The following is a 24283-nucleotide window of genomic DNA, read 5'->3' as shown; positions in this document are numbered from 1 at the left end:
GCAACAAGTCTCATACGCTGCCCTGGACGGTGACCCTTCCCTGTGGAATTCTCCCCTCTGACCTCCAGATCATTAATCTCGAGGCTGCCAAATGACAGTCATCCATCACGCCTCCTGACGAGCATCCCGGCCGCCTGTGAACAGGGCTCTGGCCCCGCCCTCCCTGCCGTCCCCTGGTGCTCATTAGTAGGCCTTCCTGTCCGGTGCCCGGTTTCCTAATCAAGTCCCTGGCTCCTCTCACTTCCCTTCGGGCCCGTGGCCGGAAGCTGCGCTGACCCTCCCTCTTTCAGAGGCCAGGGACTCGGCAGAGTGATTAGTGGGGAGAGAACTGTTGAGTAGCTTTTCATCCCTCTGGAGACCTGTGTGTCCAGCAGCTCCTTTGACATGGTGGGGACACAGGAGAGAAAAAAACCATTTCTGCATCCTGCAGCAGGAGAGGAGAAAGCAGGCAGGATGCAAATAAAGCACTGTTACAACTGCACTGAGAGCTGCAAAGGAGAAGCCAGGGAGCTGCCCGGGGGATGATAGGGCAGGACCGGCGGGGAAGGCTTCCCTGAGGAGGCAGCTGATTGGCTTCTGAGGCTCCAGAGGAGTGTGAGTTGCCACATCATTAGGAGAGAATCTGGACTCTACTGCTAGCACAAAAAAATAGAAAATAAAAAATAAATCTTCGAAGTCATCTAGTCCAGCCCTCTTATTTACAGATGGGAAAAGAGACCCCGAGAGGCTACATGTTTCACCCAAGGCCACACAGCCTGTGAGTTGGACCTATCTTTCTGCTCATCCCAAGGACAACTGGCAGCTAGTCTGAGAGCTTCCAGGCTTTTAAGGGTTTAAGTCAAATTTACTTGTAAGCAGATTTCCTGACAGATTTCCAACTCAGCAGAAGGTGGTATGCATAAGCAGATGTATTCTCTGCTGGATGATGACATACCCCTCTGTTTCTCTCTTTGGACAATCACAGGGACCCCCATCAACCGAATCCCCATCATGGCCAAGCAGATCCTGGACTTATACATGCTCTATAAGCTGGTGACGGAGAAGGGGGGCCTGGTGGAGATCATCAACAAGAAGATCTGGAGGGAGATCACCAAAGGCCTGAACCTGCCCACATCTATCACCAGTGCCGCCTTCACCCTGAGGACACAGTGAGCAGCCAGGGCTTGGAGAGAGGAAGCCGAGGCTGGAAAAGGGGAGGTTTTAACCTAGAGGAGGGGAAGGAAGGATGTTCCACTGTACAGTGAGCAAGATGAGTGGAATTCCCGAAACAGCCGGGAGCTTGCTGAGGTGACTCCCTTGCTAGACCTAAGTACCAGTGAGAGCCCTGTCCCCCAATGTCCCCATGCGCTGCTCCTTCACCATTCTGTTTCATTCAAACCTCCCGTCAACCCTGTAAAGGAAGTGTTGTCTTCACTTTCCAGATAATAAAAACTAAATCTCAGAGGTTAAATTGTTCAGTCAAGGTCATACCAGCTAGTAAATGGTAGAGCTGAGATTCCCACCTGGGCTTCCCTTTCCAGGACATTGACTCCCACACAGCAGCTCCAGTCTAAGCCTGGCTCTTCCTCCCCGACACTCAGCTTGCCCAGCAACAGAGGACCCAGAGGAAGGCAGGCAGTCAGGCCCCACTGGGATTGGTAACCTCTTTTTGTAACCATTTGAGTTAATTACAAGGGTGATAGAAGCAGTGAAACATTGGAGAATGAGGGCCAGAGGGGAGTCTGTTCTTTGGAACACACTGGAAGTTGCTCTATGAAGAATAAGGAATGAGCAGCTGACATATCAGTTCGGTGGCATGTTATGACCTTGTTGGAAAGTGAAAGGGCTTTATCTAATGGAACGGTTCCAGCAGAATTGGGGACAGAGTCATAAGCAGTATAACAATCTTTCTCTCACAGTTCTTAGGTAGAAAATTGCTTTTTGGGACATCTGACACTAAGAGGGACAGCATTTCTGGGTCCACGCACAACAGGAGGAATTGCACCTCTCTGACCAGCTTACTTAGAATGGTTTGGAGACCAAGGAACCGGAAATACGTGGCAAAACACGGGCCTAATTTCTCGTGGGGTGTAGGAAGTTAGGGAAGATGTTACCTATTCACCTTAACGATGCCTCCAGTCTGAGCAGTGTTTAGAATTGAGTAGCAGTTAGAGGGGCCTGGGGCCAAGTGTCCAGCAGTCCTGGACTTTTCCATCAAGTGCTCAGGTTGTGATCCTTTGTCCTAGAGGCCCGTCCAGCAAAGGCAGCTTCCAGAGACCCATCAACTTAAAGTGAGCGGTCTCTGGTGCGTGTTTTGCATTGTTCTCCTTGCTTCCTTCCTTCCCTCCAGGTACATGAAGTACCTCTATGCCTACGAGTGTGAGAAGAAAGCCTTGAGCTCCCCAGCTGAGCTCCAGGCAGCCATTGATGGCAACCGGAGGGAGGGCCGGCGGCCCAGCTACAGCTCCTCTCTCTTTGGCTACTCGCCCACTGCTGCCACTGCTGCAGCTGCCGGGGCCCCTGCCCTTCTCTCCCCACCAAAGATCCGCTTCCCCATCCTTGGACTGGGCTCCAGCAGTGGCACCAATACCAGCAGCCCTCGGATATCCCCAGCCACCACTCTCAGGAAAGGTCTGCAAGGCCCTTGGGAGAGAAGGGAGGGAGGGAGCCAAGTTCCCCGTGTCCAAGACTGGGTGGGGGAGTCGGCTGTCAGGCAGGAGGGTGGATTGTGGGTGGGTCCAGCTCTGGTGCTTTTGCCAGGTGATGGAGTCTCAGTGACAACAGTGCCCGTGCCAAATCGCCTGGCTGTGCCTGTGGCCTTGGCAGGCCAGCAGGCCACTACCCGGACGGCCACGCTGGAGCAGCTGCGGGAACGGCTGGAGTCAGGGGAGCCCCCTGAGAAGAAGACATCCCGGCTGTCGGAGGAGGAGCAGCGCCTGGTACAGCAGGCCTTCCAGCGCAACTTTTTCAGCATGGCACGGCAGCTGCCCATGAAGATCAGGATCAACGGCAGGGGTGAGCGCTGGCCCAGGGCAGGTTCCTCCCCTCCCGATGAGTGCCAGCCCGGCTCCAGTCAAGGGCATGGCCCCAGGACCGTCCCCCAGCACCAGGGTGAGGCCCCTCAAGGCCCCTAGAAAGGTCTAGAGGCCAGAAAACCATATGAAATCATGGCCACTGAGATCTGAGTTCACCAAGCAAAGGTCATTTTTCAAGGGGCCAGAAATCGCCTCAGGCAGTGCCCTGTTCTTTAGCAAAAAAGGAAAGAGGTTGTTGGAGGAGGGGCCGGAGACCTTCAGGAACAGCTGCTGTGTCTCTCTCCCCCACGAGCCTTTTGATGTACCCAAATTAAAGGGCTCAGCCTTCACCCCAGTTCCTCACGGGATGTAGGTCTCTGGCCTGGGAGGAAGACAGCACCTCTATTCTTGAGGCTCAGAGAGGAGCCAGTGTTGCCTCAGGCCAGGCTGCCAGTGACCCTGGGGAATGAAAGGAAAGGAGGAAGTACAAGTTTGGCAGCATTATTGACATCCTCCCCTCACCTCTGCATTTCCTAGGTGCTCCACCTTCTCTCCCCCAAACTGCAGTGCCATGTTCCTTGTTCCTTCTTCTCCCCTTTTCCTCTTCACACACATATTCTTTGTCATTCTTGCCCTTGGCTCTGTCTCAGAACAAACATGAATAAGCGTGTGTTGGGAAGAAATCAGGTGTGAAGGTTGCTGTGCATATTCCCAGGCAGCCCCTCCCTGTCCCACTTTCCCCTGAGCGAGGAGCAGAAGGGAGCTGGAGCTAACAGCCCACACAGCAGGCCTCCACCCTGTTACCCATTCAGGGCCAGGTGCCCCTGGTCCTGCACAAGCCAGAGGCTAATAGAAAAGGCAACTCATCTGGAAGAATCTCTGCTGTCTGCGTAATGAAGGGGCGGAGCCTGGGGTGAGCTGGGCAGAGGCCCTATGTGCCAGCACCCGCAGCCTTCCCTGAACCCCACATGCTCAGGTGGAGATGGAGTGCCGGGTGCCAGGCCACGTGCTGGGCAGGTAGACCCTCTCCTTGAGGACTTCCCAGCCTGGTTATGGGGAGGAGGCGGCAAGGCGAGTCCTCAGAGGCAGGGACTGGGTCTTACTGGTCTCTGATCCCCAGCCTGATGGATAGAGGGTGCTCAGTTAGGCCTTGCTGAATCGCGTTGAAAGTGTCAGTGCACAGCTGTGAGCCAAGGTCAGCCTCCTTGCCAACTGATCCCTTTTCTCCGAGAGCAGCAGGACTTGGGAAGTGAAGTGGCTCAGTGGAGAAAGCAAGCAATAGAATGCTGGCAAGCCTGGTTCTCCTGCCAGGCCTTACCCTCAAGTGAAGGTTATACAGATGCTCTCTAACAGTGGGAGGCCTCATCCTGCCACGGTCAGGCAGGGAGAGTGGGAGAACCTCAGAGAGGACAACAAAAGAGCCAGGAGGCCTGACCAGGCCTGCTGTCTCCCTTGTCCCAGCAGAAGACAGATCAGAGGCGTCGGCTGCAGCACTGAACCTGACCACGAGCAGCATTGGGAGCATCAACATGTCTGTGGACATTGATGGTACCACCTACACAGGTGAGGCTCCTGGAGCTCTAAGGGAGGCCGCCGGTGTGGGGGCCCTCTTGTCACTGTCCTATCTGAAAACCTTCCTGGGGGTGGCTTCCTTCTTTGTAGTTTCCAGGTCCCAAAGGTCAGGTGGTTCTTCTGGACCAGTAGGAGCTGAGGATTGCTAACAGGATGACAGGTCCGTCCCCTCCACCTTTGACAGAATGATAGAAACCCTTCATCTAACCGTTTTGGACCGATGGTTGGCTCATTAATTGAAAAAGTCATTTAATGTGAAGAGTTAGAGTCTAGCGCCTTACACATCATATTGTAAGTCACATCAGTGTCCACCATTACAGTCTTCTAATGCATCGCTCTCCTTTCTTTGACTGTGGTTCACCTCTTCTCTTCCTAATCATCGTCTTTCATTCCCCTTCTTTGAAATGGACCAAGCAGGGGCCAGCCCTGAGGCGCAGCAATTAAGTTTGCACATTCTGCTTTGGTGGCCCGGGGTTTGCTGGTTTGGATCCTGGGTGCGGACCTACGCACCGCTTGTCAAGCCATGCTGTGGCAGGTGTCCCACATATAAAATAGAGGAAGATGGGTACAGATGTTAACTCAGGGCCAATCTCCCTCAGCAAAAAGAGGAGGATTGATGGCAGATCTTAGCTAGGGCTAATCTTCTTCAAGAAAAATAAATAAATAAAAATAAAAAATAAAATGGACCAAGGACTGAGCTACAAGCAGTGGAATCTGAGTGCAGCAGAATCAGCCTATAATTTTTTTTGAAAATTTTCCCAAGTCTTTTACAGTTCTGTCTCCCTAAATCTAATGGCAATAGTTTTTTTGTTTTTTTGTTTGTTGGTTGCTTTAGCACCTTTACCAAGACTATCCAAGACACTCAACTTCATTTTCATAGAAACAGCCATCCTTTTCCCATTCCCATTTCTTTGGGAACAAATGCAGCCGACTCTTAAGTGCAGCTTCATGAGTGGCGGCCAGGGAGCCCCCGGGGCACACGAGCCAGTGGCCTCCTCCGGGAGCCTGGGCATTGGCCTCCTGTTAGAGAGGCAGAAGGAGGGGCCTGCGGAGGGCGTTACAGCTGCACCTTCCACCAAAATGGGGGCATTTCCTCAGGGCCTGCTCCTGTCTCTGTGAGTGCTCCTGTCCTGGGGGCTGGGGACTAGTCCCCCTGAGGCACCACCGGCAGGCCTCATACTTGGGATCTCTGCTGGGCCACCCGCTGTGGCATCAGGGTCAGGACAGGGAAGGGGCAGAGCTCCTGGAAACAGCCTGCAAGCAGCCTGCAGAGAGGCTGTGATGCCAGGTTGCCTCGCAGGCACCACGTAGTTGGCGCTTCAGAGGCCACATGCTGAGGTCTCTGCCTGACATAGGAGCCCCTCGAGGAGACCGGGCGAGCCAGCTGGTAGGGCCAGAGTGCCCTCTGCCTCCTGGTGTGCTGTGGTGGTCCAGGAGGCTTGGGGGTTAGGAGTGGCTCTGTGGAGAAGGCAGGGACGGAGGAGATCAGCGCCTGGATCTCAGTATCCTCTCGTCCTCTGTGAGGAGAAAGGAGAAGACAATGCCTCTTTCTCAGAATGGGGAGCACTCAGAAGAGAGTTGAAGGCTCCCCAAACCTCACTTGCCTCAGTCCCTGTCCCACTTGTGCCCTTCTCAGTGGGTGTGCAGTTGCCCAGGCAGGGAGCCTGGAAGTTGTTCCTGAGAGCCCCTCATGCCCGTCCTCGTCCCCCAGAGCTAAGCAGGCAGCGCTCCTCTGTGCTCCCTCTCCTCCTCTCCCATCCTTGCTGCCACCGCCGCCCCGGTTCAGACCTCTCTTGCCCTGCTAGAGTGGCTACCTTGCAGGCCTCCATCACCCATATTCCTCCCAACCCCACAGAGAGCATTCTGTAACTTACATCTCATGATGTCCCTTCCCTGAAAATTTTCAAGGGAGGGCTGGCTTGGTGGCGCAGCAGTTAAGTTCACATGTTCCGCTTTGGCGACCTGGGGTTCGCTGGTTCGGATCCTGGGCGCAGACCTTCACACTGCTTGTCGAGCCATGCTGGGGCAGCATCCCACATAGAAAGTAGAGGAAGATGCACATGGATGTTAGCTCAGGGCTAATCTTCCTCAAAAAAAAGAATGAGTCTTTGGGCCGGCCCGGTGGCACAGCGGTTAAGTGCTCATGTTCTGCTTCAGCGGCCTGGGGTTCGCTGGTTTGGATCCCGGGTGCGGACGTGGCACCGCTTGGCACGCCATGCTCTGGTAAGCATCCCACATAGAAAGTAGAGGAAGATGGGCACAATGTTAGCTCAGGGCCAGTCTTCCTCAGCAAAAAGAGGAGGATTGGCAGCAGATGTTAGCTCAGGGCTAATCTTTCTCAAAAAAAATACCAAAAAACTTTCAAGGGCTTTATGACCCCTACCGGGTACACCCCGGGCTTCCTAAGAGGCATACAGGCCCCCGTTACCTCGCCCTCCTGTCTCTCCAGCCCCACCTGCTCCCGTGTCTTGCCTTCGGCATCCCCTAGTCACTGCACGCCACTGTGTCAACCCGGCACATTCGCTGCCTCTCTCTGCTCTTTGTTCTCTCAGATCTCCTTTGCCTGCAAACCATCCCTTCTTGATTTGGCCCTTTTTCTGACAGTCTAGGCATGCTCTCCCTCTGGAGCCTTTCCTGATCAAGTCTCCCCTGCCCTCCAAAACCTTTTGGTTCCCACAGTGCCCCGCGTACACTTCCCCCAGAGCCTTTGTGACATTTCAGCAGAATTACTCTGTTTCCCTGTCTGTCCGCCTCTCGGGCCTAGAAGCCCCTGAGGGCAGGACAGGGTTTGGACATCTGTCAGCACTAGCACGATGTCTAGAATGGAGCCTTGTGCAGAGTTAGGCAGCAGTCAATACGGTGGAAATGAACTGAACCTTCCTCTCTCCGCATCTGCTCACACTTTCGTCTCCTCCCCTACCCCAGGTGTGCTGTTTGCCCAGAAGCCTGTGGTCCACCTCATCGCGGGATCTGCACCCCAGAGCATCGGCAGCAGCGCCAGCAGCAGCAGCAGTTCACACTGCTCACCAAGTCCTACCTCATCTCGGGGCACCCCCAGTGCAGAGCCCTCCACCAGCTGGTCCCTCTGAAGGGCAGACCCAGCTTCCCATTCCCCACTCTCCTGTTGAGAGTGAAGGAAGTTGATGCACAGAATTTACCTCATCTCATGGAGCCCACGTCAAACACCATTTGGCCAGATGTTGAGAGTTTGGACATGTCTGTCTGTCCAGGCTCCATTCGGGTCCTGCTGTACTCTGGGGACAGGGGGAGGCTCGAGGGGCAGGACAGGGCAGCGTTGTCCAATCAGGGATTGTCCTGGAGAACTGGGTGGGGTCTGTGGGCATCCAGCTTCCTCCAGAGTTCCCAGGCCACCTAGCATCCCAGGCACAGTGTATCGACAATCTGTAAGCCGACACGGGGCTGGAGGCCTTCCATATTCCTTTCCCTTTAATTTATTTCCCTTCCCCTCCCTTCTGCCATGACCCCAGGGTCACTGGTCTCTTCCCCTGCTCAGTCCCCAATCTGTAACTCCCCTGTGGGGCTGCTGGGAGCCAAGAGCAGGCCTCCATGGACTTTCTCTGCTGGGCATGGGATAGGGCCGTCCAAGCCCACCTTGCCTACCATGTTTGGTTCCTAGGGTGTGGGTCCCTCAGATTCAAGTCTTGAAGCAGTCCTCAGGGCCCCACTTCCCCCTTTTAATTGTCCCATGAAAGGTCACCTGCGGGCAGTCCTCAGGTCCCAGGGCCTACTGGGCATCTGCTGAGGGAGAGGCGGGGCCTCGGGGCTGCCCAGGCAGGTCCTGGCACCCACTCCACACTGACCCTCCCGACCCTCCCAGACCTCACGTTCCCCACTCGCCCTTGTTGGCCAGCAGTCCCGAGAACAGCCCACTTGTCCCTTGGGCCTCCCTTCTTCTCATGGGGCCGTCTCAGCCCCAGCATCCCCAAACCTGCTGATGTCAGGTTCATTGAAATACCTCAGATTTGTAATTGTTGATGTTTGATTCTTCAGGAAGTATTTGCATTTCTGAAATCTTTTTTATATGTGTTTTGCTGACTTTTTTTTTAATTTTTATTGTTGTTATTGTAGCACCAAAGAATGAAAGCAGATCACCCCCAAAGCCGAGCAAATGATTTGTTACCCCAGCCCCTCTGGCCCTTCCCTAAGACCCCAGTGAGGAGGTGGGGGAGGCAGGCAGGAGAGATGACTCAGGGATCACAGGTGGGGGAGGAGGTGGAACAGAGAGGCCCGCTGTTGTGCAGGTTGGGTCCTGAAACCACACCAGTTCTGAAGATGGTCCTTGACCCATTTCCTGCCAGAGTGGGGCCAGTCCCACACCCATACCCCCAGCTCACCAGGGTAGGGGCAGGACATCTCCCCTTCACTCAGCATTCCTGCCTCAGGGCACGGGCAGGCCGTGGGCCTTGCAGAGGTCCAGCTGCCCCAGAGGAGGAGACGCCGAGAGAGCTCCGCCTCCTCTTGGACCCTGGGCTGGAGCAGGCTGCTCCTCTGTTGTAAGAAGAGGTGATTCTCACACAAGGCTCACCTCGCAGTCGAGTAAGCCTTGCAGTGATCAGTGGAATGCCGCCCACGGACATCATCAGCCTCTGGTGGTCAGGGCCCACGCCTGGCCCACGTTCCGTCCTGTCTGGGAAGGGAAAGGGAAATCAGAAGCTTGAGCACAAAACAGATACCTCAGCCTGGTAAGCCACGGCTCTGCTGCGCTGCATCTTCTCTCCCTCCCCCAGCCCCCCAACAGACCAACGCACAGCCCCTCCGCGGGGGGCTGACCCTCCTCGGTCCTCACTAGCCTTCCCCACCTTCCCCACCAGGCGAGCGCAGGGCGTGGGCAGAGAAGGGAGCCTGGGAGCTGGTGCCAGGGAGGAGCCCAGTTGGCTGGCGCTGGGCCCACTGGAAGGTGTCACAGATATTTGGCCAGTGTGTCTTTCTCAGGGGTTTGGTCACGAAGGATGGACTCTTCCCACCCGGAGGACGCAGGGACAGCACACTGTCTTTCCGGTCACTGGATCCTCTCCCTTTCCCCATGCATCTTGCCCAGCCTCACCTTCTCAGCAAACCTTCACTGTCCTCAAGGACAACAGCAGGGTCTCAGCCTGAGTGTCCAGGAGTGGGGCCCCAGCAGGTGCCCCCCAGAACGGGGCCCTGGGCCAAGAGGAGCTTTCCCTAAAGGTGCAGACCTGAAGGCCGCGTGGTGGGCAGGTAGCCGGGGCAGCTGTGTTCCGGCCCCCCCCCCCCAGCGTCTTATATGTATTCTAACCAGGAAAACGTGATAGCACATGGGTAGCCTAGCCAGTGGATAAATACCTCAGACGTCCTCTTGCAGCAAGTGTCTGTATATGTTGTGGCTATTTTCTATCTTACATGTTCTCGAATGTTTATATTTCAATAAACCTCTACCTCTTCACACCAGCGGTGCTCTCAGGTGCTTTCAGTGACTCTTCCATCGGACAGGAATGGGGAGAGGCAAGAGCCTTCAAAGTAAAAAGGGGTACGTGAACTGCTCCTCTGATCCCCTGATTTTTCCTGAATCTTCTCCCCTTCACTGCTCACCCATCCTTTCCCCAAAGCTCTCACTCTCCACCTGTTTTCTGTATTAGAGTCCCTCTGGTACTGCCTGATCACCAAAACTGACTCCAGTGGTATCACATCAGTGTCCTGGCAGGTGCAGGGCCCAGGGATCACCTCCATTTAGTAAGTCCTTTTTGAGATGCTGCCGAGTACATGTGGTCCCCATGCTTGTGGAGCTCACAGTCTGTCTGGGAGGCATGCACAATCGTCTTTACAAAATCCGGTTCTTTAGAATACAGCATGACTGAGACAGTAGGCTGTTGGTGGGCAGACAGATGCTGGAGCAGCTCACTAGGGAATCTCTGGAAGGCTTCCCAGAGGTGGTGAAATTTTAGCTGGAAGAATGAGACTGCCAACCGGAGACGAGAGAAAGCATTCTCAGCAGGGGAACTGATAGATATATGGAAACTCAGTGGCATCAAAGGACCTGGCACTGGGGAACTGTGGCCATTGCCTAGGGTTGGTGGGACGGAGAGGAGGGGAATTGGGAAGAAGTGTGTCTGGGGCTAGGATGGATCCCAGGCTATGGGTTTTGTGTGCCATTCTCTGAGCATCAGGGCACTGCCAACATATTTTAACCAGGACATAGAAGCTTTTCTGGAAGGGTGGTCTGGAGCCAGGAGGGCACCCTGGGACACTGCCACTGGAACTGGGGCCTAGACCCTGGGCGCTCAGCCTTTTTCTCTTGCCGTGATACACATCCTATGGGCACAGCCTGGTTTTGGCAAAACCAAAAGAAACGGGCAGAGAGGTAAAGCACTGGATGGATTTGTAACTTCCTCCTCTATCCACAACAACACCCACCTCACCTGTCTGTGCAACCCTCTGAGGTAGGCAAGCGGGGACCCCTCTCTGCCATTTTGAAGTGCTAGAAAATGAAGGTGACATTGGGACAGTCTTGAGCCTCTCTCACTGATTTCGTAAAATCTTTTGAAAGAAGTGACCAACCCTTTAGGACTTTAATTACTGGTAACCGGTAGTTGGTATCACACTTCAACTTGCTGTGACACACCAGGGGCTGCCACGTGGATATTCAGTCGGCCTAGTCTAGGAGGGCGCTGAGAGAGGAGGAGAAGCAGCGTCCAGAGATGTTTAGATGGAAATGGTATGTAGTGACTGGATGGGCTGCCGAGGGAGAAGAGGCAGCTGACTAAGGCTCCTGATAGAGATGGGGAATCTAGGAAGAGCAAGGCACCTGGCCACTGCAATTCCATCCCATTTCAAATTCACAGAAGAAAATATAAAAGAATATCTCAAAGACATTGAAAAAAGGGAGAATTTCTCCAACTTGACCCTCCAAAAAAGTTCATCAAAAGATACCGTGAAGTAAAAAGACAAAGTGGGAGGAGATACTTGGACCACACAAATAGCAAAGGAAAAGTCAGAATGTATTCTTTAATGCTTATTGTTAAGATAAAGGCAAAAAGGATTGGGGAGAGGGGGCAAAGTTAGGAAGAGGTGTTTTGCAGAAGAGGAAATACAAATGGCTGGACCTCATTAGTGATCAAGGAAATGCACAAAAAGCCATTCACACCAGCATCATCGGAATAGCACAAACTCTAGTCTTACAATACCAGGACGTGGTGAGGATGGGGACCAGTGGGAACTCTCACAGACTGCTGGGGGAGTGTAAATTAGTCTGACCACTTGGGAAAACACTTCAGCACTATCCGGGAGCGTGGAACGTGCACATGCCGTAGGGCCCAGCAATTCTGCTCCTAGGTTTGTACCCCAGACCAGCTCTGAACATGTGCCCCACGAGATGGGACAGCACTGATGCTAATAACTTGGCTGTGAAACTGGCATGTGCCAGGTGCCTTTTAAGGTCTTTGCATGAATTAAGTCATTTGATCCTCTACAGATTTATGAGATGGACTATCACTATCCCCATTTTACAGACGAGGAAACTGAGGCACAGAGAGGTGGAGTAACTAGCCTGAGGTCCCATTGCTAGTGAGAAGAGCAGCAGGGGTTCTAATTCCATGGCTGCAGAGCCGCGAGTCTGTGCCCTAACCCCGTGCTAAGCACTCCATACACAATATCTCATTTAACACTCCACCCACAGACCTATGAGGCAGTGACTTTGTTCATTAGTCAGATGGAGAAACTGAAGAGCAGAAACGTGCTGGAGGTCACAGATCTAGTGGATGGCAGGGCTGGGAATGGACTCCAACGGAGCTGCCCTACCCTCTCCTGCATGTGCCCGCATGTGCCTCCCGTCAGTGAGAGGCAGGGGCGACTCTGCACGGTGACGAGAGGGTGGAGGGGGTATTCGGCAGTCCCCTCTCTCTGCTCCGCCTCGCTGCGCACAGCCGGGGGTCTCCTGAGGCCCTCAGCGGCTGCAAGCACCCGCGAGAGCAGCTTTCCCGGCTACGCCGCAACTCCCCCACCTCATTGGTCAAGGCGGGTCACGTGCCCTCCGCATAGCCAATGGGGGCGAGGGGGCGGGACGACTAGGAAGGACCTCGGACTGCGCGGCGCGACGAGGGTAAGTTGCGGGCAGACTGCGCCGCCGCTCGCGGGCGCGCGTCCGCGGTCCCTGTGACACGGAGTGCAGGTCGTTGCCCGGAAGGAAAGGGGAGCTGTGGCTTGGGCTTCTGAAAGAGAAGGTCCGGAATCACCATTGGAGGGAAGGGGAAAAGGAACCGACCAGAATAGCAGGACTGGGAAGAGTGGGGCCCTGCTGCGCTTGTACACACCTCGCAGCAGCTGGGACGCAGGGACAGATGAGAAGGCCGGGGACGGGGGAGACGCGCTCTGTGCCAGGGAAACAAACAGGAGCCGGGTCCGAGAGGGTACGTGGCGGGCAGACGCCCGGCCTAAGGGAGAGCCTTGCATCAGGGCAGCGGTCTGGTTTTGGAGGCACTGGGGATGTTTCCCGGGCAAGGGACCCAAACCACTCGGGCCACGTAAGCAGAAAGGAGAGGGATTTATTCTCGGACCCCAGGGTGTATGGAGGAGCCCAAGGGCAGCGGGACCTGGGGCTGGCCTCAGGAAGTGTCTGGAACCCCAAAGCGCTGCCCATGGAAGTTATTCCTCTCCTGAAGACCAGCTCACCCTGCTGCCCAGGCCACAAAGCAAGGTGAGATGACCATCCCAAAGGCCAAGTTTATGTCTTCTCCATGCAAGAGATCCCCCCGAGCTGAACCACACTCTCTCCATCCCATTTCCACTCTCTGGGACTGGTTGGCTCTGTTGGTTCTCACTGAACTCCAGGTTTTTCCACAGTGAAAAACAGGGCAGTTGACAGTTCCCATGTTCTGTGCGTCCAGTCGTCAACTGTGGAGAAACTACTCTTTTGTCCCAAGTCCAGTGATCCTAGGAAGGGGCCCATGGGTCCCGCTGGGCTCAGTCCCCAGTGCTGGATCAATCAGTTGAGAAGACGGCAGCCCCCACAGCAGCCATGTGGCTGGCAGGAAGGGCAGAGAACACTCTGCAGAAGGCGATGCTGGGGCAACAATCCCAGAGATGGTCTGACCCTCCACCCTGCCACAGAGTCCCCCTCCGCAAAACTCTGCTGCAGTTAAAGCAGTAGATGGAGAGAGTGTTCACTGACAGAGTTGAGGAGGATTCTGGGGACCCGAGGCCCAGCTGACAGAGCTCTGTAGAGGAAAGGTGGGGACAGAAGTGCAGAAAAAGAAAAATGGCCAGTTGACCTCCAGGGGGATGTCAACCCTAAAACAGTCTTGCCTCTGGCCACTGAAGATGGGTCATGCTGTCAAGCTCAGAAAAGGTAGTGTGAAATGAGAAACCACCTTTTTGGGACAGGTTAGAGGACCAGGGGACTTAGCTGCTGTGTGGCCCAGGGCAAGTTACTGCCCTTCCCTGGGCAGTTTCCCTGTCTGGGACATGGGGACTGTACAGAGGTCTGAGGCACAAGTGAATGAGAACTCACTTTGAAAGTCTAAAGCCCAATGCCCAAGGCCTTCACCAGTAAGACAGAGGGTCCCTGGTTGTCACTCTGCTGGCACTGCAGCATGAATGGGCCAACCAAACCCCACAAGGACCCCAGCACTTCCACTGGCCACTCCCTGCCCAGCTCTACTCCTAGCTACAGGGTCCCCCTGGGAAAGAGACAGGTGGCCTCATCTACTGAGAGTCAGGACATGGTATTCAGGCCAGGGACAAGGGAGGCCTCTCTGCAGCCACCTTCAACGGGCCCCATTCCTCAGGCCTGACTGAGACCCTGGCCTTGGGGGCTAATGGCATAGCAGAGGAGCCTCCCTTCTCCCCAAGGAGTCCTTGCTCACCCTTGATTCCCTGAGGCCTGTCAGTCCAGACCTTCTGTGCCAGGACCACCCAGGTCACTGGGGGTGGGCAAGGGGCTGACCTCAATCTCTTGTGCTGCAGGGGGCACTGTGAATCTTCCCTGCTGGCTCTGGGCCTCAGTCTCCATGCCACCTTTCTCCCCCAGCCTGGGCACTGCCCCTGGCCACGGACTTTTCTCAGATGCTCCTCTTCTCTGTGGTTCCAGGGCTGTGGCTGAGGTCCGGGGGTCGATGAGGCAAAGGCTGACCCCATGGAGGGTAGAGAGGCAGGTCAGTTACCAGGTATGGGGTAGCTACGGCTTTGTCCAGGGAAGGGGGGCCCGGCTGAGGAGTCCACTCAGAACCAGCAAAGGCCCAAGCTGGAAGGACCCTTCAAGCCTCTGTTTCCCCTCCAATTGCAGGCGGAGAGACGAAGGCAGCGAGAGGAACTGAGCAGAGATGGACTGGGCCTGGGTCCCACAGGGAGGCAGGGTCACTCCTCCCGCCCTTCTAAAGAGTCCCTAACTGCTGCCTTCAGGGGTTGAGAGGTGGCTGGAGACTCCTGTCCTCCCGATGCCAGCACTGGAGCCCTTGATGCTTGGAGCTGCCCCAGCTCCTGCTCCCTGAGGACACAGTTCTCAGCCTGAAGGTCAGCAGTCTTGGAGTCTCCCCAGCATATCTGACCCCCTTCCCTAGGGGTCCCCAGAGAACAGGTGAGGCAAAAGACAGGAGCCCCACCCCATCAAGCTCCTGCATGCAGGGTCATAAAGATGAGGACCTCTGTCAGAGTGGAACAGTATGCAAGCCTAGACCAGGAGCGCTCCAGGCAGTGGAGCATGCTACATCGTCTGTCACTGGAGGCTGCATATCACATCACAGTGTTTCCTGAATTTAGTAAGAAGTGCAAATAATGCCTTGTTTTGTTTTTTTAAAGATTGGCCCTGAGCTAACATCTGTTGCCAATCTTTTTTCTTGTTCTTGTTCTTGTTCTTCTTCTCCCCAAAGCCCCCCAGTACACAGTTGTAAGTCCTTCTAGTTGTGGCACGTGGGACGCTGCCTCAGCGTGGCATGACGAGTGGTGCCATGTCCGCGCCCAGGATCTGAACCAGCGAAACCTTGGGCTGCTGAAGCGGAGCGTGCAAACTTAACCACTCGGCCATGGGACCAGCCCCTCAAATAACACCTTGTTGATGGAACACTGGATAGCTTTGTGACTAGAGCCCTCTATGCAGATGGTCTTGGGCACACCTCCATGGTTTTATGACTTTAGCACTGACTCACACTATCTGGACCCCAGGTACAGGGAGACTCAGGAGGACAGGAAACAAGCATTGTGCCACGTGCGCTGTCTCATGGAATCCTCACTTCATCCTGTGAGGTAGTACTGTTAGTGTCCCCACTTTCCAGATGAAGAAACTGAGGCTTAGAGATGGCAGACTTACGCTCACTGGGCTGGTCGGGGTGGAGCTGACTTGAGCACAAGACTTCTTGGCTCTGAAGGCCACTCTCCTTCCGTCCATGATCCTGGCCCAGGAGCCCAGATGTCCTGACTCCCTGGGCCCCCCAGAGCCCACCTAGCCACGTCCCTTCCTGCTTCTTCCCCTCTTCAGAGGGGAGAGGACAAACCAGGAGATAATCAGCCTCCAGGACCAGCAGTCCCTCCCCAGAGAGTGAGAGGACTTTCTCCACAGCATGTCCCCAAATGCCCCCTCCCACAGGCCCCAGGTCCTCAGGGAAAGGGGAAGAGCTCTGGGGTCTGGTGAGCATCTCTGTGAGGGAACAGGGGTTTCTCCCTCAGAGCCCCTCAGACCTGGGTGCCCCCTTGCCCCACGTCCCTCGCTTTTCCACCAGCTCCTGCTCCAGAGTCCTCAGCTGCTGCTCCAGGCTCAGCTTCTCAGCAAGGCTCTCTGCCACCTTGGAGGGAGTAGAGAGAGGCAGTGAGCATGCTCCAGGCCAAGCCCTCCCAGGGGTAGGAGTGAGGGCGGCTCAAGGGCTTGGGAGGGACTTGATTGCGTGAGTCTGGGGAAGGGAGGTCAATGGCCACAGTGGGCACCAAGGATTGGGCATGAGGAAGACTTGGGGTCCCTCCCTAAGCATGCAGTCCTGGCAGAGGCACGGAGCTGTGGCAGTGCTGAGCACCTGGTTCTGCGCACCCTCCAGGGCCAGCTGCTGAGCCTCCAGCTCTGAGTCCCAAGCTTTCAGCATATCCCAGACTTTCTTGAGCTCGGCCTGCATCTGGGCTAGCTCTGAGCCTACTTCCTCCAGGGAAGTCTGGGAATGGGGGCAGGGTGGGGGGCACTGGTTCCTGTCGTGATCTGGTGCTTCCCCACGGACATCAGCTCGCCCTGTCTCAGCGCTCCATTCTCACAGGGGCCAGCCTGAGACCATGCCTTGACCCTTCAAAGAAAAGACATATGGCTATCCTGTGTTGGCAGAGGCTGATGGAACAGCACTGAGGGGAGGGAGCACGACGGCCTCATTCTTCCCCTCCAAACTGTACAGGGGACTCCAAATTTCCCTGAATCTAAAAGTCTTGATGGGTGAGACTCCCTCAGTGCTCCCTGTGTAAGTAGTACCACTCAGCCTGAGGCTCCCTGAGGGCATGCCCAAGTCTCCAGACACCCTCCCTCTCCAGACCCTTCCCTTTGTCCCTCTGCAATGGGTCCTTGTGCACCAGGCTGTGCCCTCAGTGCCTTGGCCCCCATGAACTTGCTTTGTGTTGATTGGTGAGCCCACCCTGCCAAGGAGTGAGTCACTGGTCCCCTCTCACGGCCACCCCGAGACAGTGCTAGGGCAGGGCAGCCTGGAGGTCCACCTGGGATGGGTCTAGGCTCAGGTCTTGGCCCTGGGTGAAGATGTCCCAACAAACCAGGTGCCATCCCCTCCCCCCCTCCCAGGTTCAGCTGCACCTTCACCTCTCCGGGTGGCCTCAGTCTCAGCTCCTCTGGTTCCTGGTCACAAGGGCCCAGTGTAGTCTGAGAGTGTCCAGTCCACACAGCAAAGGGAGACAGAACCCTCTGCCTGGAAGGCCCCACCTCCAGCCCTGTCCCCCACTTGATCTGAGGGAGGGCAGCCCGGACCACCCCAGCGCAGCTCTCACCTTCTGGGGGGTACTGATTAGCTCTGCCCCCGCCTGCCCCTGAGATCTCCCCTCCACCCCTGGTGGGCCCCCCCAGGACACTCCTCTGGCTCCTCTGCGGGCTTGACTCTGGCAGCTCCTGAGGCGTGGTGGGGACAGCAGGACTGTGTCCCCTTATCCTCATCCCATTCTGAGCATCAGCCCAACCGAGGCCAGTGGGCCAGTAGGCTGGGACACAGGCCCAGTTCTAAAGAGCTGGAGAGAGTGTGACCAAGGGACAGTGACCCAGTGGGTAAACTGAACAGGGTCATAGGATCACTAAGGGTCAGAACCCCTCCCAGAGTACACCACTCCCAGAGTACAGATGGGGACCTGGGCCCAGAGACAGCAAGGGGCTTGCCCAAGGCCACCAGCCACAATCCCATCTCTGTGTTCTTGGAAACTGCTGCTTGAGAGGCCCGGGGAGGATTCCACGGCGGCCTCCCTGACAGGCTGTGGGGCTAGAGGCTGAGGGAAGCAGGCTTGGCTGATGCCCACTCAATAAATGCCAGTCTGGTCCCCAGAGAGAAGCCAAGCTGGGCCCAGAACTCCACAGGGGCTGGGGGCTGGGGGCAGAAGTGGAGCCCACCTTTCACGTGCAGACTCTGGGAGCTCGTGCCTGGGTGCTCTGCTGGGGGCTGCGCCTCTGGGAAGAGGGCAGGTGGTCAGGACTCAGAAGCACCTCGGCTGCTTGCCTTCCTTCTAGGTTGGCTTGATTGTCTAGTTGCTCATGTCCCAGTCCTGGGGTGTGGGCAGGCCTGGCCACACTTATCTGAAGGCACCTGACCCTCACCCCGAGCAGCTGATGCTGCAGCTTCCAGTGCCAGCTGCCCCCAAAGCCCTGCTCCTGCCCCCAGGGATCCAGTTCAACCTGGAGTACAGGCTCTTGTGCATTTGTGGACAGATGGGCAGCTCAGCCCAAGAGGCCCCACTCCTGGACCTGAGCCCCCAGGTATGGCAGGGGCTAGGGCAGAGTTGGGACCCATTATACAGACAGGGAAGCTGAGGCCCCATGAGGGGAAGGGGCTGGTGACTGTGACTGAGTGAGCCCAGGCCTCCTGCTTTTTTGCACTAGGTCCTGACTTCAGGTTTGAGGAAGACTCTAGGGTCATTGGGAATTGGGGACCTTGACCCCAGGTGGGCCCCACCTCACCCCACCCCAGGCAGCCCCCAGCTCCTCCCCACCTCCCACCTCTGGATCCCAGCTGCCATCTGGTCGTCTTCCTTCTCCAGAGCCTGCATCTTGCTCCTGTTGCTGGCTAGGGAGAGGCAGTGAAGGAGCAGACTGCATCCCCATCTCAGGGGACCCCCACCTCATCCTCTGTGCCTGCAGACACCCTCACACAGGCTTGTGGGTCTGGGCAGGGCTTGGCCCACAGGGAGGAGCCCAATCTCCAGCCTGGACCCCAGCCTGCCTCTCACCCAGATGCAGACAAGGGGTCTGGGGGTCACTGAGTGGCACACACCACTACTCACAGCGACCCCTCTCTTGGACGCTGCAGCCTCTCTGCCGCTCTATCAGGGTCCTAAAAATGAGACAGGGAGGGGCCGGCCTGGTGGTGCAGCGGTTTAGTTCGCGTGTTCTGCTTGGGCAGCCTGAGGTTCGCCGGTTTGGATCCCAGGTGCAGACATGGCACCGCTTGTCAAGCCATGCAGAGGCAGGCGTCCCACATTCACATATAAAGTAGAGGAAGATGGGCACAATGTTAGCTCAGGGCCAGTCCTCCTCAGCAAAACAGAGGAGGATTGGCGGCAGATGTTAGCTCAGGGCTAATCTTCCTCAAAAAAACACAAAAACAAAAAAACGAGACAAGGAACAGCTGCGCCCCTGAGATCCCAAGTCACACCCAACCCCCCCAACAGGAAGGTAGAAGGAAGCAAATTAGGATGTTATGGGTTGAACTGTGCCCCCCCCCCCCCAAAAAAAGACATGTTTCTGTTCTAACCACCAGTAACGCAGACTGTGACTTTATTTGGAGACAGAGGTAATCAGTAATCAGGTTCGAATGGGCTCATCAGAGTGGGCCCTAATCCAGTCTAACTGGTGTCTTAGAAAGGGAGAGCTGGACACAGGAACCTGCAGAGAGGGAGAGTGCTGTGCGCACATGAAGGCAGAGATGGGGGTGACACATCCACAAGCCAAGGAATGTCAAAGACTGCCGACAACCACCAGAAGCCAAAGAGAGGCAGGAACAGAGTCTCCCCCACAACCCTCGGAAGGAACCAGCCCTGCCAACAGCTTCATCTCAGACTTCCAGCCTTCAGATTGTGAGACAGGAAGTTCCTGTCATTGAAGCCGCCCACCTTGTGGTGCTTCATTATGGCAGCCCTAGCAAACTACCACAGAGGGTGAATGGGATCCAAAGGAACCCTGACTTAGAAGGGGACTTTGGCCTCAAAGCGGCCGTGCCTGCGGCAGCTAACATTTTATGCCTGCATGCCATGTGTTGAGCACTGCACTGAGCCTTTTACATGCTCGTTGAATTTAACCCTCACAGCCAGCTGATGGAGAACTGTTATTGTTCTCACTTTTTGTTTCTTTTTACAGATGGGGCCGAGAGAGGTGGAGTGACCTGCGTAAGGTCACACAGCTAGTATAACGTGGAGCCAGGAGTATTTAGGCTCCTCAGCCCACAATCTTAACTACTAATTTGGGGACAGTAAAGACCACAGAATCCTAGGATTGAAGAGGAACACAGACTGAGGGAGAGACCCAGAGGGGGTCCGGGTGGAAGGAGCTTGAGGTTGAGGATGGGACTGAAGATGAAGACTGCTGGGGGCCGTGGAAGCCCCTTCCACCCCCTGCCAGCCAGATGTAGATGCAGCGTCTGGCCCGCATCTAGCTGCTGCTGTGTCTCCTGAGAGCCTCTGCCCTGCTGTAAGTTTGGCCCATCAGTCACTCCCCGCAGGACCCTGCTCATCACCCAGAGCTGAATTCTAGGTCACCCTGGACAAGCCCAGGGCCTGGGGCACCCACTTGCTCACAGAAGGCAGGCCTCCCTGGGGACTGGAGAGAGAGGGGAAATGGCTTGACATCCCTGAGGGGCAAGGGCCCTTGAAAGAAGGCCCTGCAGTTGGGGCCCAAATTGGCACTAGTTTATGGGTCATTTGCATGTTCTTGCTTAGGGCTCACCTGGCGCCACCTCCTTCCCAGAGCCTGAGTCTGCTCTGAAGGCCCAGCACATAGTCCACTGCAGACCCCCAAACTGACTGGCGTGCACACCCCATAAAGAATAGAGTCCCTCCAGGCCCTGAGAAGACAACCTCCAAGCCCCAGGGGTCAGGGATGAGAAAGAGAAAAAAACCCAAGATCTTTTTCCGTACAAATGTACAGTTGCAGACTATCATTGCAAATTTGCTTCCTTAAGGAACTGACAGCTCTCTCGGAGCACAGTTCTGGACCCCTGGTTCAGACCAACTCCACCTTTCATGAGGCCCGAGGCCAGCTAAGTGCGGCTGCTGAGGCCTCCTCTCCCGCTCCTTCCCTCCAGGTCCACAGAGCAGCTCCACAGGACCTCACAACTCCACATCCCTGGGGCTCCCAGCCACCTCCTTGGCGTCTGTATCTGTTTCTCTGTGTCTCCGGGTGTGCACATCTGGGAGCCCGTGCATGTGTCTCTGGGTGAGTGTCTGATGGGTATTTTTGGGGGGGGGGGGGTATCCGTCTGTCTGTCTGTCTGCCTGCCTGTGCACACATACATTTGCTCAGGAGACTAAAGGAGGACACAGGCCAGGAGGAGGCAGTCACCAAGCTGGAGTTGGAGTTGGTGGACAGGACATGGGATACCAGAGCCCTTGCTCTGGCCTCTGTCCCGCATTTCAAGTAACCCCTCACCCCCTCCACTTCTTACTGGGTCAGGGACTATTTACAAGAGCCCCACCTCCACGTCTCTCCTCTCTGGGCCTTTGCACATGCTCCTCCCTTTTGCTGAGATGCCCTTCATTCCTTCACTCCTGGAAGATGCCTGTTCCTCCTTCGGTGAGGGTTCAGAAGCTCAGAAACACCCTTTCTGGGGAGAACTTTCCTCTCTGCTGCCCCTGCTCTCAGCTCCCATGTGTCTCTACCCTCATGAGGCATGTTAAATTGTAATTGCCTGCTCAATGACCGTGTGACCCAAACCATAAGCTTTTGGGGATGAAGAGCAGTCTGATACGACTTTGGTTGTCCTGTGCACAGGCCAGACATGTAGCAGATGCTCAGTGACTGCATGCTGAATGAGTGAATGAGTGGCTGATGGAGGAGAATGAGGAAGAGGTAGAAGGGAAGAAAGGGTAGGATAAAGCTAGGGGGCATCCTAAGAAGGGGGAAGAGACTAATTGGCTTGCAGTAGGAAAGACACGGCTGTGGGGAAGAGAATGGAGGAGATTGTGGGGATGGAGAGGAAAGGGGTGGACAGAGAGCACCCACCGGGGGAGGCCAGGCCTCATTCTGCCTCTGGAGTCCCTGCAGTTCCTCTTTAAATTGCAGCCAACTGCCACCTGGTGCCAGCGTGCCTTCCAGTACTCACCCACCTTCTCGTGAAGCCTGGGATGTGATTCTTCCTCCTGTAGCTCTTTCCTGAGGAACACTGGTACCTCCTAGACCAGGAGTGTGCTAGGAGAAATGGGGCAATCTGGATGTAGCATGGCCCCTAGATCGCCCCCACGCCATTTTCAATGATTTCTTTCCAAGTGGCATGGATGTCCTCACTATGTCGTCTTTTTTTTAAAAAAGATTTTATTTTTCCTTCTTCTCCCCAAAGCCCCCAGGTACATAGTTGTATATTTTTAGTTGTGGGTCCCTCCATTTGTGGCATGTGGGATGCCACCTCAGCATGGCCTGATGAGCGGTGCCATGTCTGCGCCCAGGATCTGAACTGGCGAAACCCTGGGCCACCGAAGCAGAGCGTGCGCACTTAACCACTTGGCCACGGGGTCGGCTCCCCTCACTATGTCTTGTTGACTGGGATGGGACTGGGGCAGAGACATCTCCTTCATGGCTCCCTGCACACATGAAACCCCCTGTCCTGGGCACTTCCACTCCCAAACATCTTGACTTGAGCCCAGCAGCTAAGGTTATCTCACCTCCCCCAAGCCTGGCCTTGGGCTTGCAGAGGGACTCAGCCACGTGGAGGGGAGACAGGACTTGTTGCAGCTGAAAGATTTTCCACACGCGCCCATAAAAGAGCCAGAATGTGACAGCCAGGCGTGTTGATACCTGGGGAAGGGAGTGGAAGTGGCTTTGGCCATGTGATTCAGAGTTTGGGTCTCTGGGCTGTTCCAGCTGGTGGCAGAGGCTGGCCCACCTCCTGCCCACAGGGCCCTCTCACCCAGTGTGAGAGCAGGACCCCAGCCCAGCCTGGCTTGGACACTCTGGGGGGTGGGCTGGAGCAGCCACTTGCCAGGTGTCCCCGCCAGGGGCCACTCCCAGCACTGCAGCCGCACTGACTTCTCCCCCAGCAGCCTGGCCCACTCTGCCTCCAGGGTCTGCAAGCGGCCCTCCAACACCGTCTGCTCCCCTTGCAGCTGCGGCGGCTGCTCCAAGCAGACCCCTAGTCGCTGGTGGTTCTGGCCCAGCTCTTCCGAGAGTCTTTTATTCACCTGTGAAGACCCTACTCCACACGGAGTGATGGCTTAGTCTCCTTCAGGCCTGTGGGCCTCATCTGGCTGGGATCTGTCTGCACAAGCTAGCTCCCAGGCCTTTACCGATGCAGTCTCCTCCTCCCAGAGCCTCTGATCTCCTCGTCCTCTGGGGCTCAACCCTTCCAGGAGGCCTTCTCCGATTACCCCAGCCCACAGAGGCTTCTCTAAACTCCAGGCTTCAATCTGGAGCAAACGATTTAAGGCTAGCCAGTACCTGGCTGCACACCACCAGAGGGTGCTGTTTTAGTGGACCACGGTGTGAATGTGCTCCCTGGAGTTGTGTGGAGGCCCTGCTCCAATCTGTCCCTCCTGGTCATTGTCTTTTCCATGGTACCCCTAGAGCCCCTCCCCCAAATTCAGAATCCCCCAAAGACAGAGCCCAGGCTCCCCTGCTTCTCTGTCCCCTGGCACATGTGGGCACAGCCTGGCTCAGTTGCAGCCCTGCGTTCCCTGCGGGGCTGACCCTGTCATCTGTGTTGACCTACCTGGGTGAGCATCAGCAACCGCTCCTGCAGGAAGGTTGTGTCCTGAGCCTAGGTAAGGGTCTCAGCTGCTCCCATTGAGACTCCATCTGGGCCCTGACGTACCTGGGCCCCATCCCCATCCGATCTCTGCTCCTGGCCCTGCGTGCCTGGCGCCAGCATCTCCTGCAGATATACTCAGTCCAGGATCCTGGGCTCTCCTCTCAGCCTCCAGACCATGCTGTTATGACCCTGTAGAAGCTCTTCCCTACCCTCTGGGCTCTGTTTTCCCATCTGAACTAGGAGGAGAGTTAGCTAGATGATCTCAGGGTCTTCTCAAATGTGCATGTGTGGGTGGGTCTCTGGGCTGTTCCAGCTGGTGGCAGAATAGAAGCCTCTGTACAGTACCTGACACAGTAGCCTCCTTCCCCAGCTACTGCTCCAAGAGTGAAGACCAGAGAATGCAGTATGGGACAGGGCCAAAGGTGCGGCAGGGTCAGTGGTCAGGGCCCTGCCATGCACCCGCTTAGAGGGGGCTCTGGGGTCATTCCTACCCCAGGGGGCCCCAGGCTGGGGTCTGGGCCAAGGGGCTGTCGGCTCATCTAGTCCAAACACCGCTGGGCCTTTTCCACTTCTGTCTACAGTAGCAGGATCCTGGGGACAGAAGGGTCTATCTGCCTG

At 55.9% G+C, this 24283-nt stretch overlaps 2 protein-coding genes across 13 annotated transcripts in view; both read left to right on the top strand.

Moving 5' to 3' along the window:
* ARID3B (AT-rich interaction domain 3B) overlaps positions 1-9995 on the top strand; it is a 51497-nt gene extending 41502 nt beyond the window's left edge. Inside the window, exons 5-9 of one of the 2 annotated variants that reach the window (XM_023653670.2) lie at positions 965-1148; positions 2330-2610; positions 2740-2994; positions 4458-4556; positions 7491-9995. In XM_023653670.2, the coding sequence (XP_023509438.1) occupies positions 965-1148; positions 2330-2610; positions 2740-2994; positions 4458-4556; positions 7491-7654 (983 nt within the window). In that variant the 3' untranslated portion in view covers positions 7655-9995. Of the gene's footprint in view, positions 1-964; positions 1149-2329; positions 2611-2739; positions 2995-4454; positions 4557-7490 lie in introns of both variants that reach the window. The other variant, XM_023653662.2, reaches the window with a different exon arrangement.
* Positions 9996-12583: 2588 nt separating this feature from the next.
* Positions 12584-24283, top strand: part of CLK3 (CDC like kinase 3) — a 45456-nt gene continuing 33756 nt past the window's right edge. Inside the window, exons 1-5 of one of the 11 annotated variants that reach the window (XM_070233500.1) lie at positions 12634-13236; positions 14629-14692; positions 14824-15050; positions 20068-20397; positions 21011-21141. In XM_070233500.1, the coding sequence (XP_070089601.1) occupies positions 21130-21141 (12 nt within the window). In that variant the 5' untranslated portion in view covers positions 12634-13236; positions 14629-14692; positions 14824-15050; positions 20068-20397; positions 21011-21129. Of the gene's footprint in view, positions 13237-14628; positions 14693-14823; positions 15115-20067; positions 20398-21010; positions 21142-24283 lie in introns of all 11 variants that reach the window. The other 10 variants (XM_070233573.1, XM_070233507.1, XM_070233520.1 and 7 more) reach the window with 10 other exon arrangements.

Source organism: Equus caballus, chromosome 1, assembly GCF_041296265.1.
Source record: "Equus caballus isolate H_3958 breed thoroughbred chromosome 1, TB-T2T, whole genome shotgun sequence".
NCBI lineage: Eukaryota > Metazoa > Chordata > Mammalia > Perissodactyla > Equidae > Equus > Equus caballus.
This window is presented reverse-complemented; position numbering and strand designations above follow the sequence as displayed.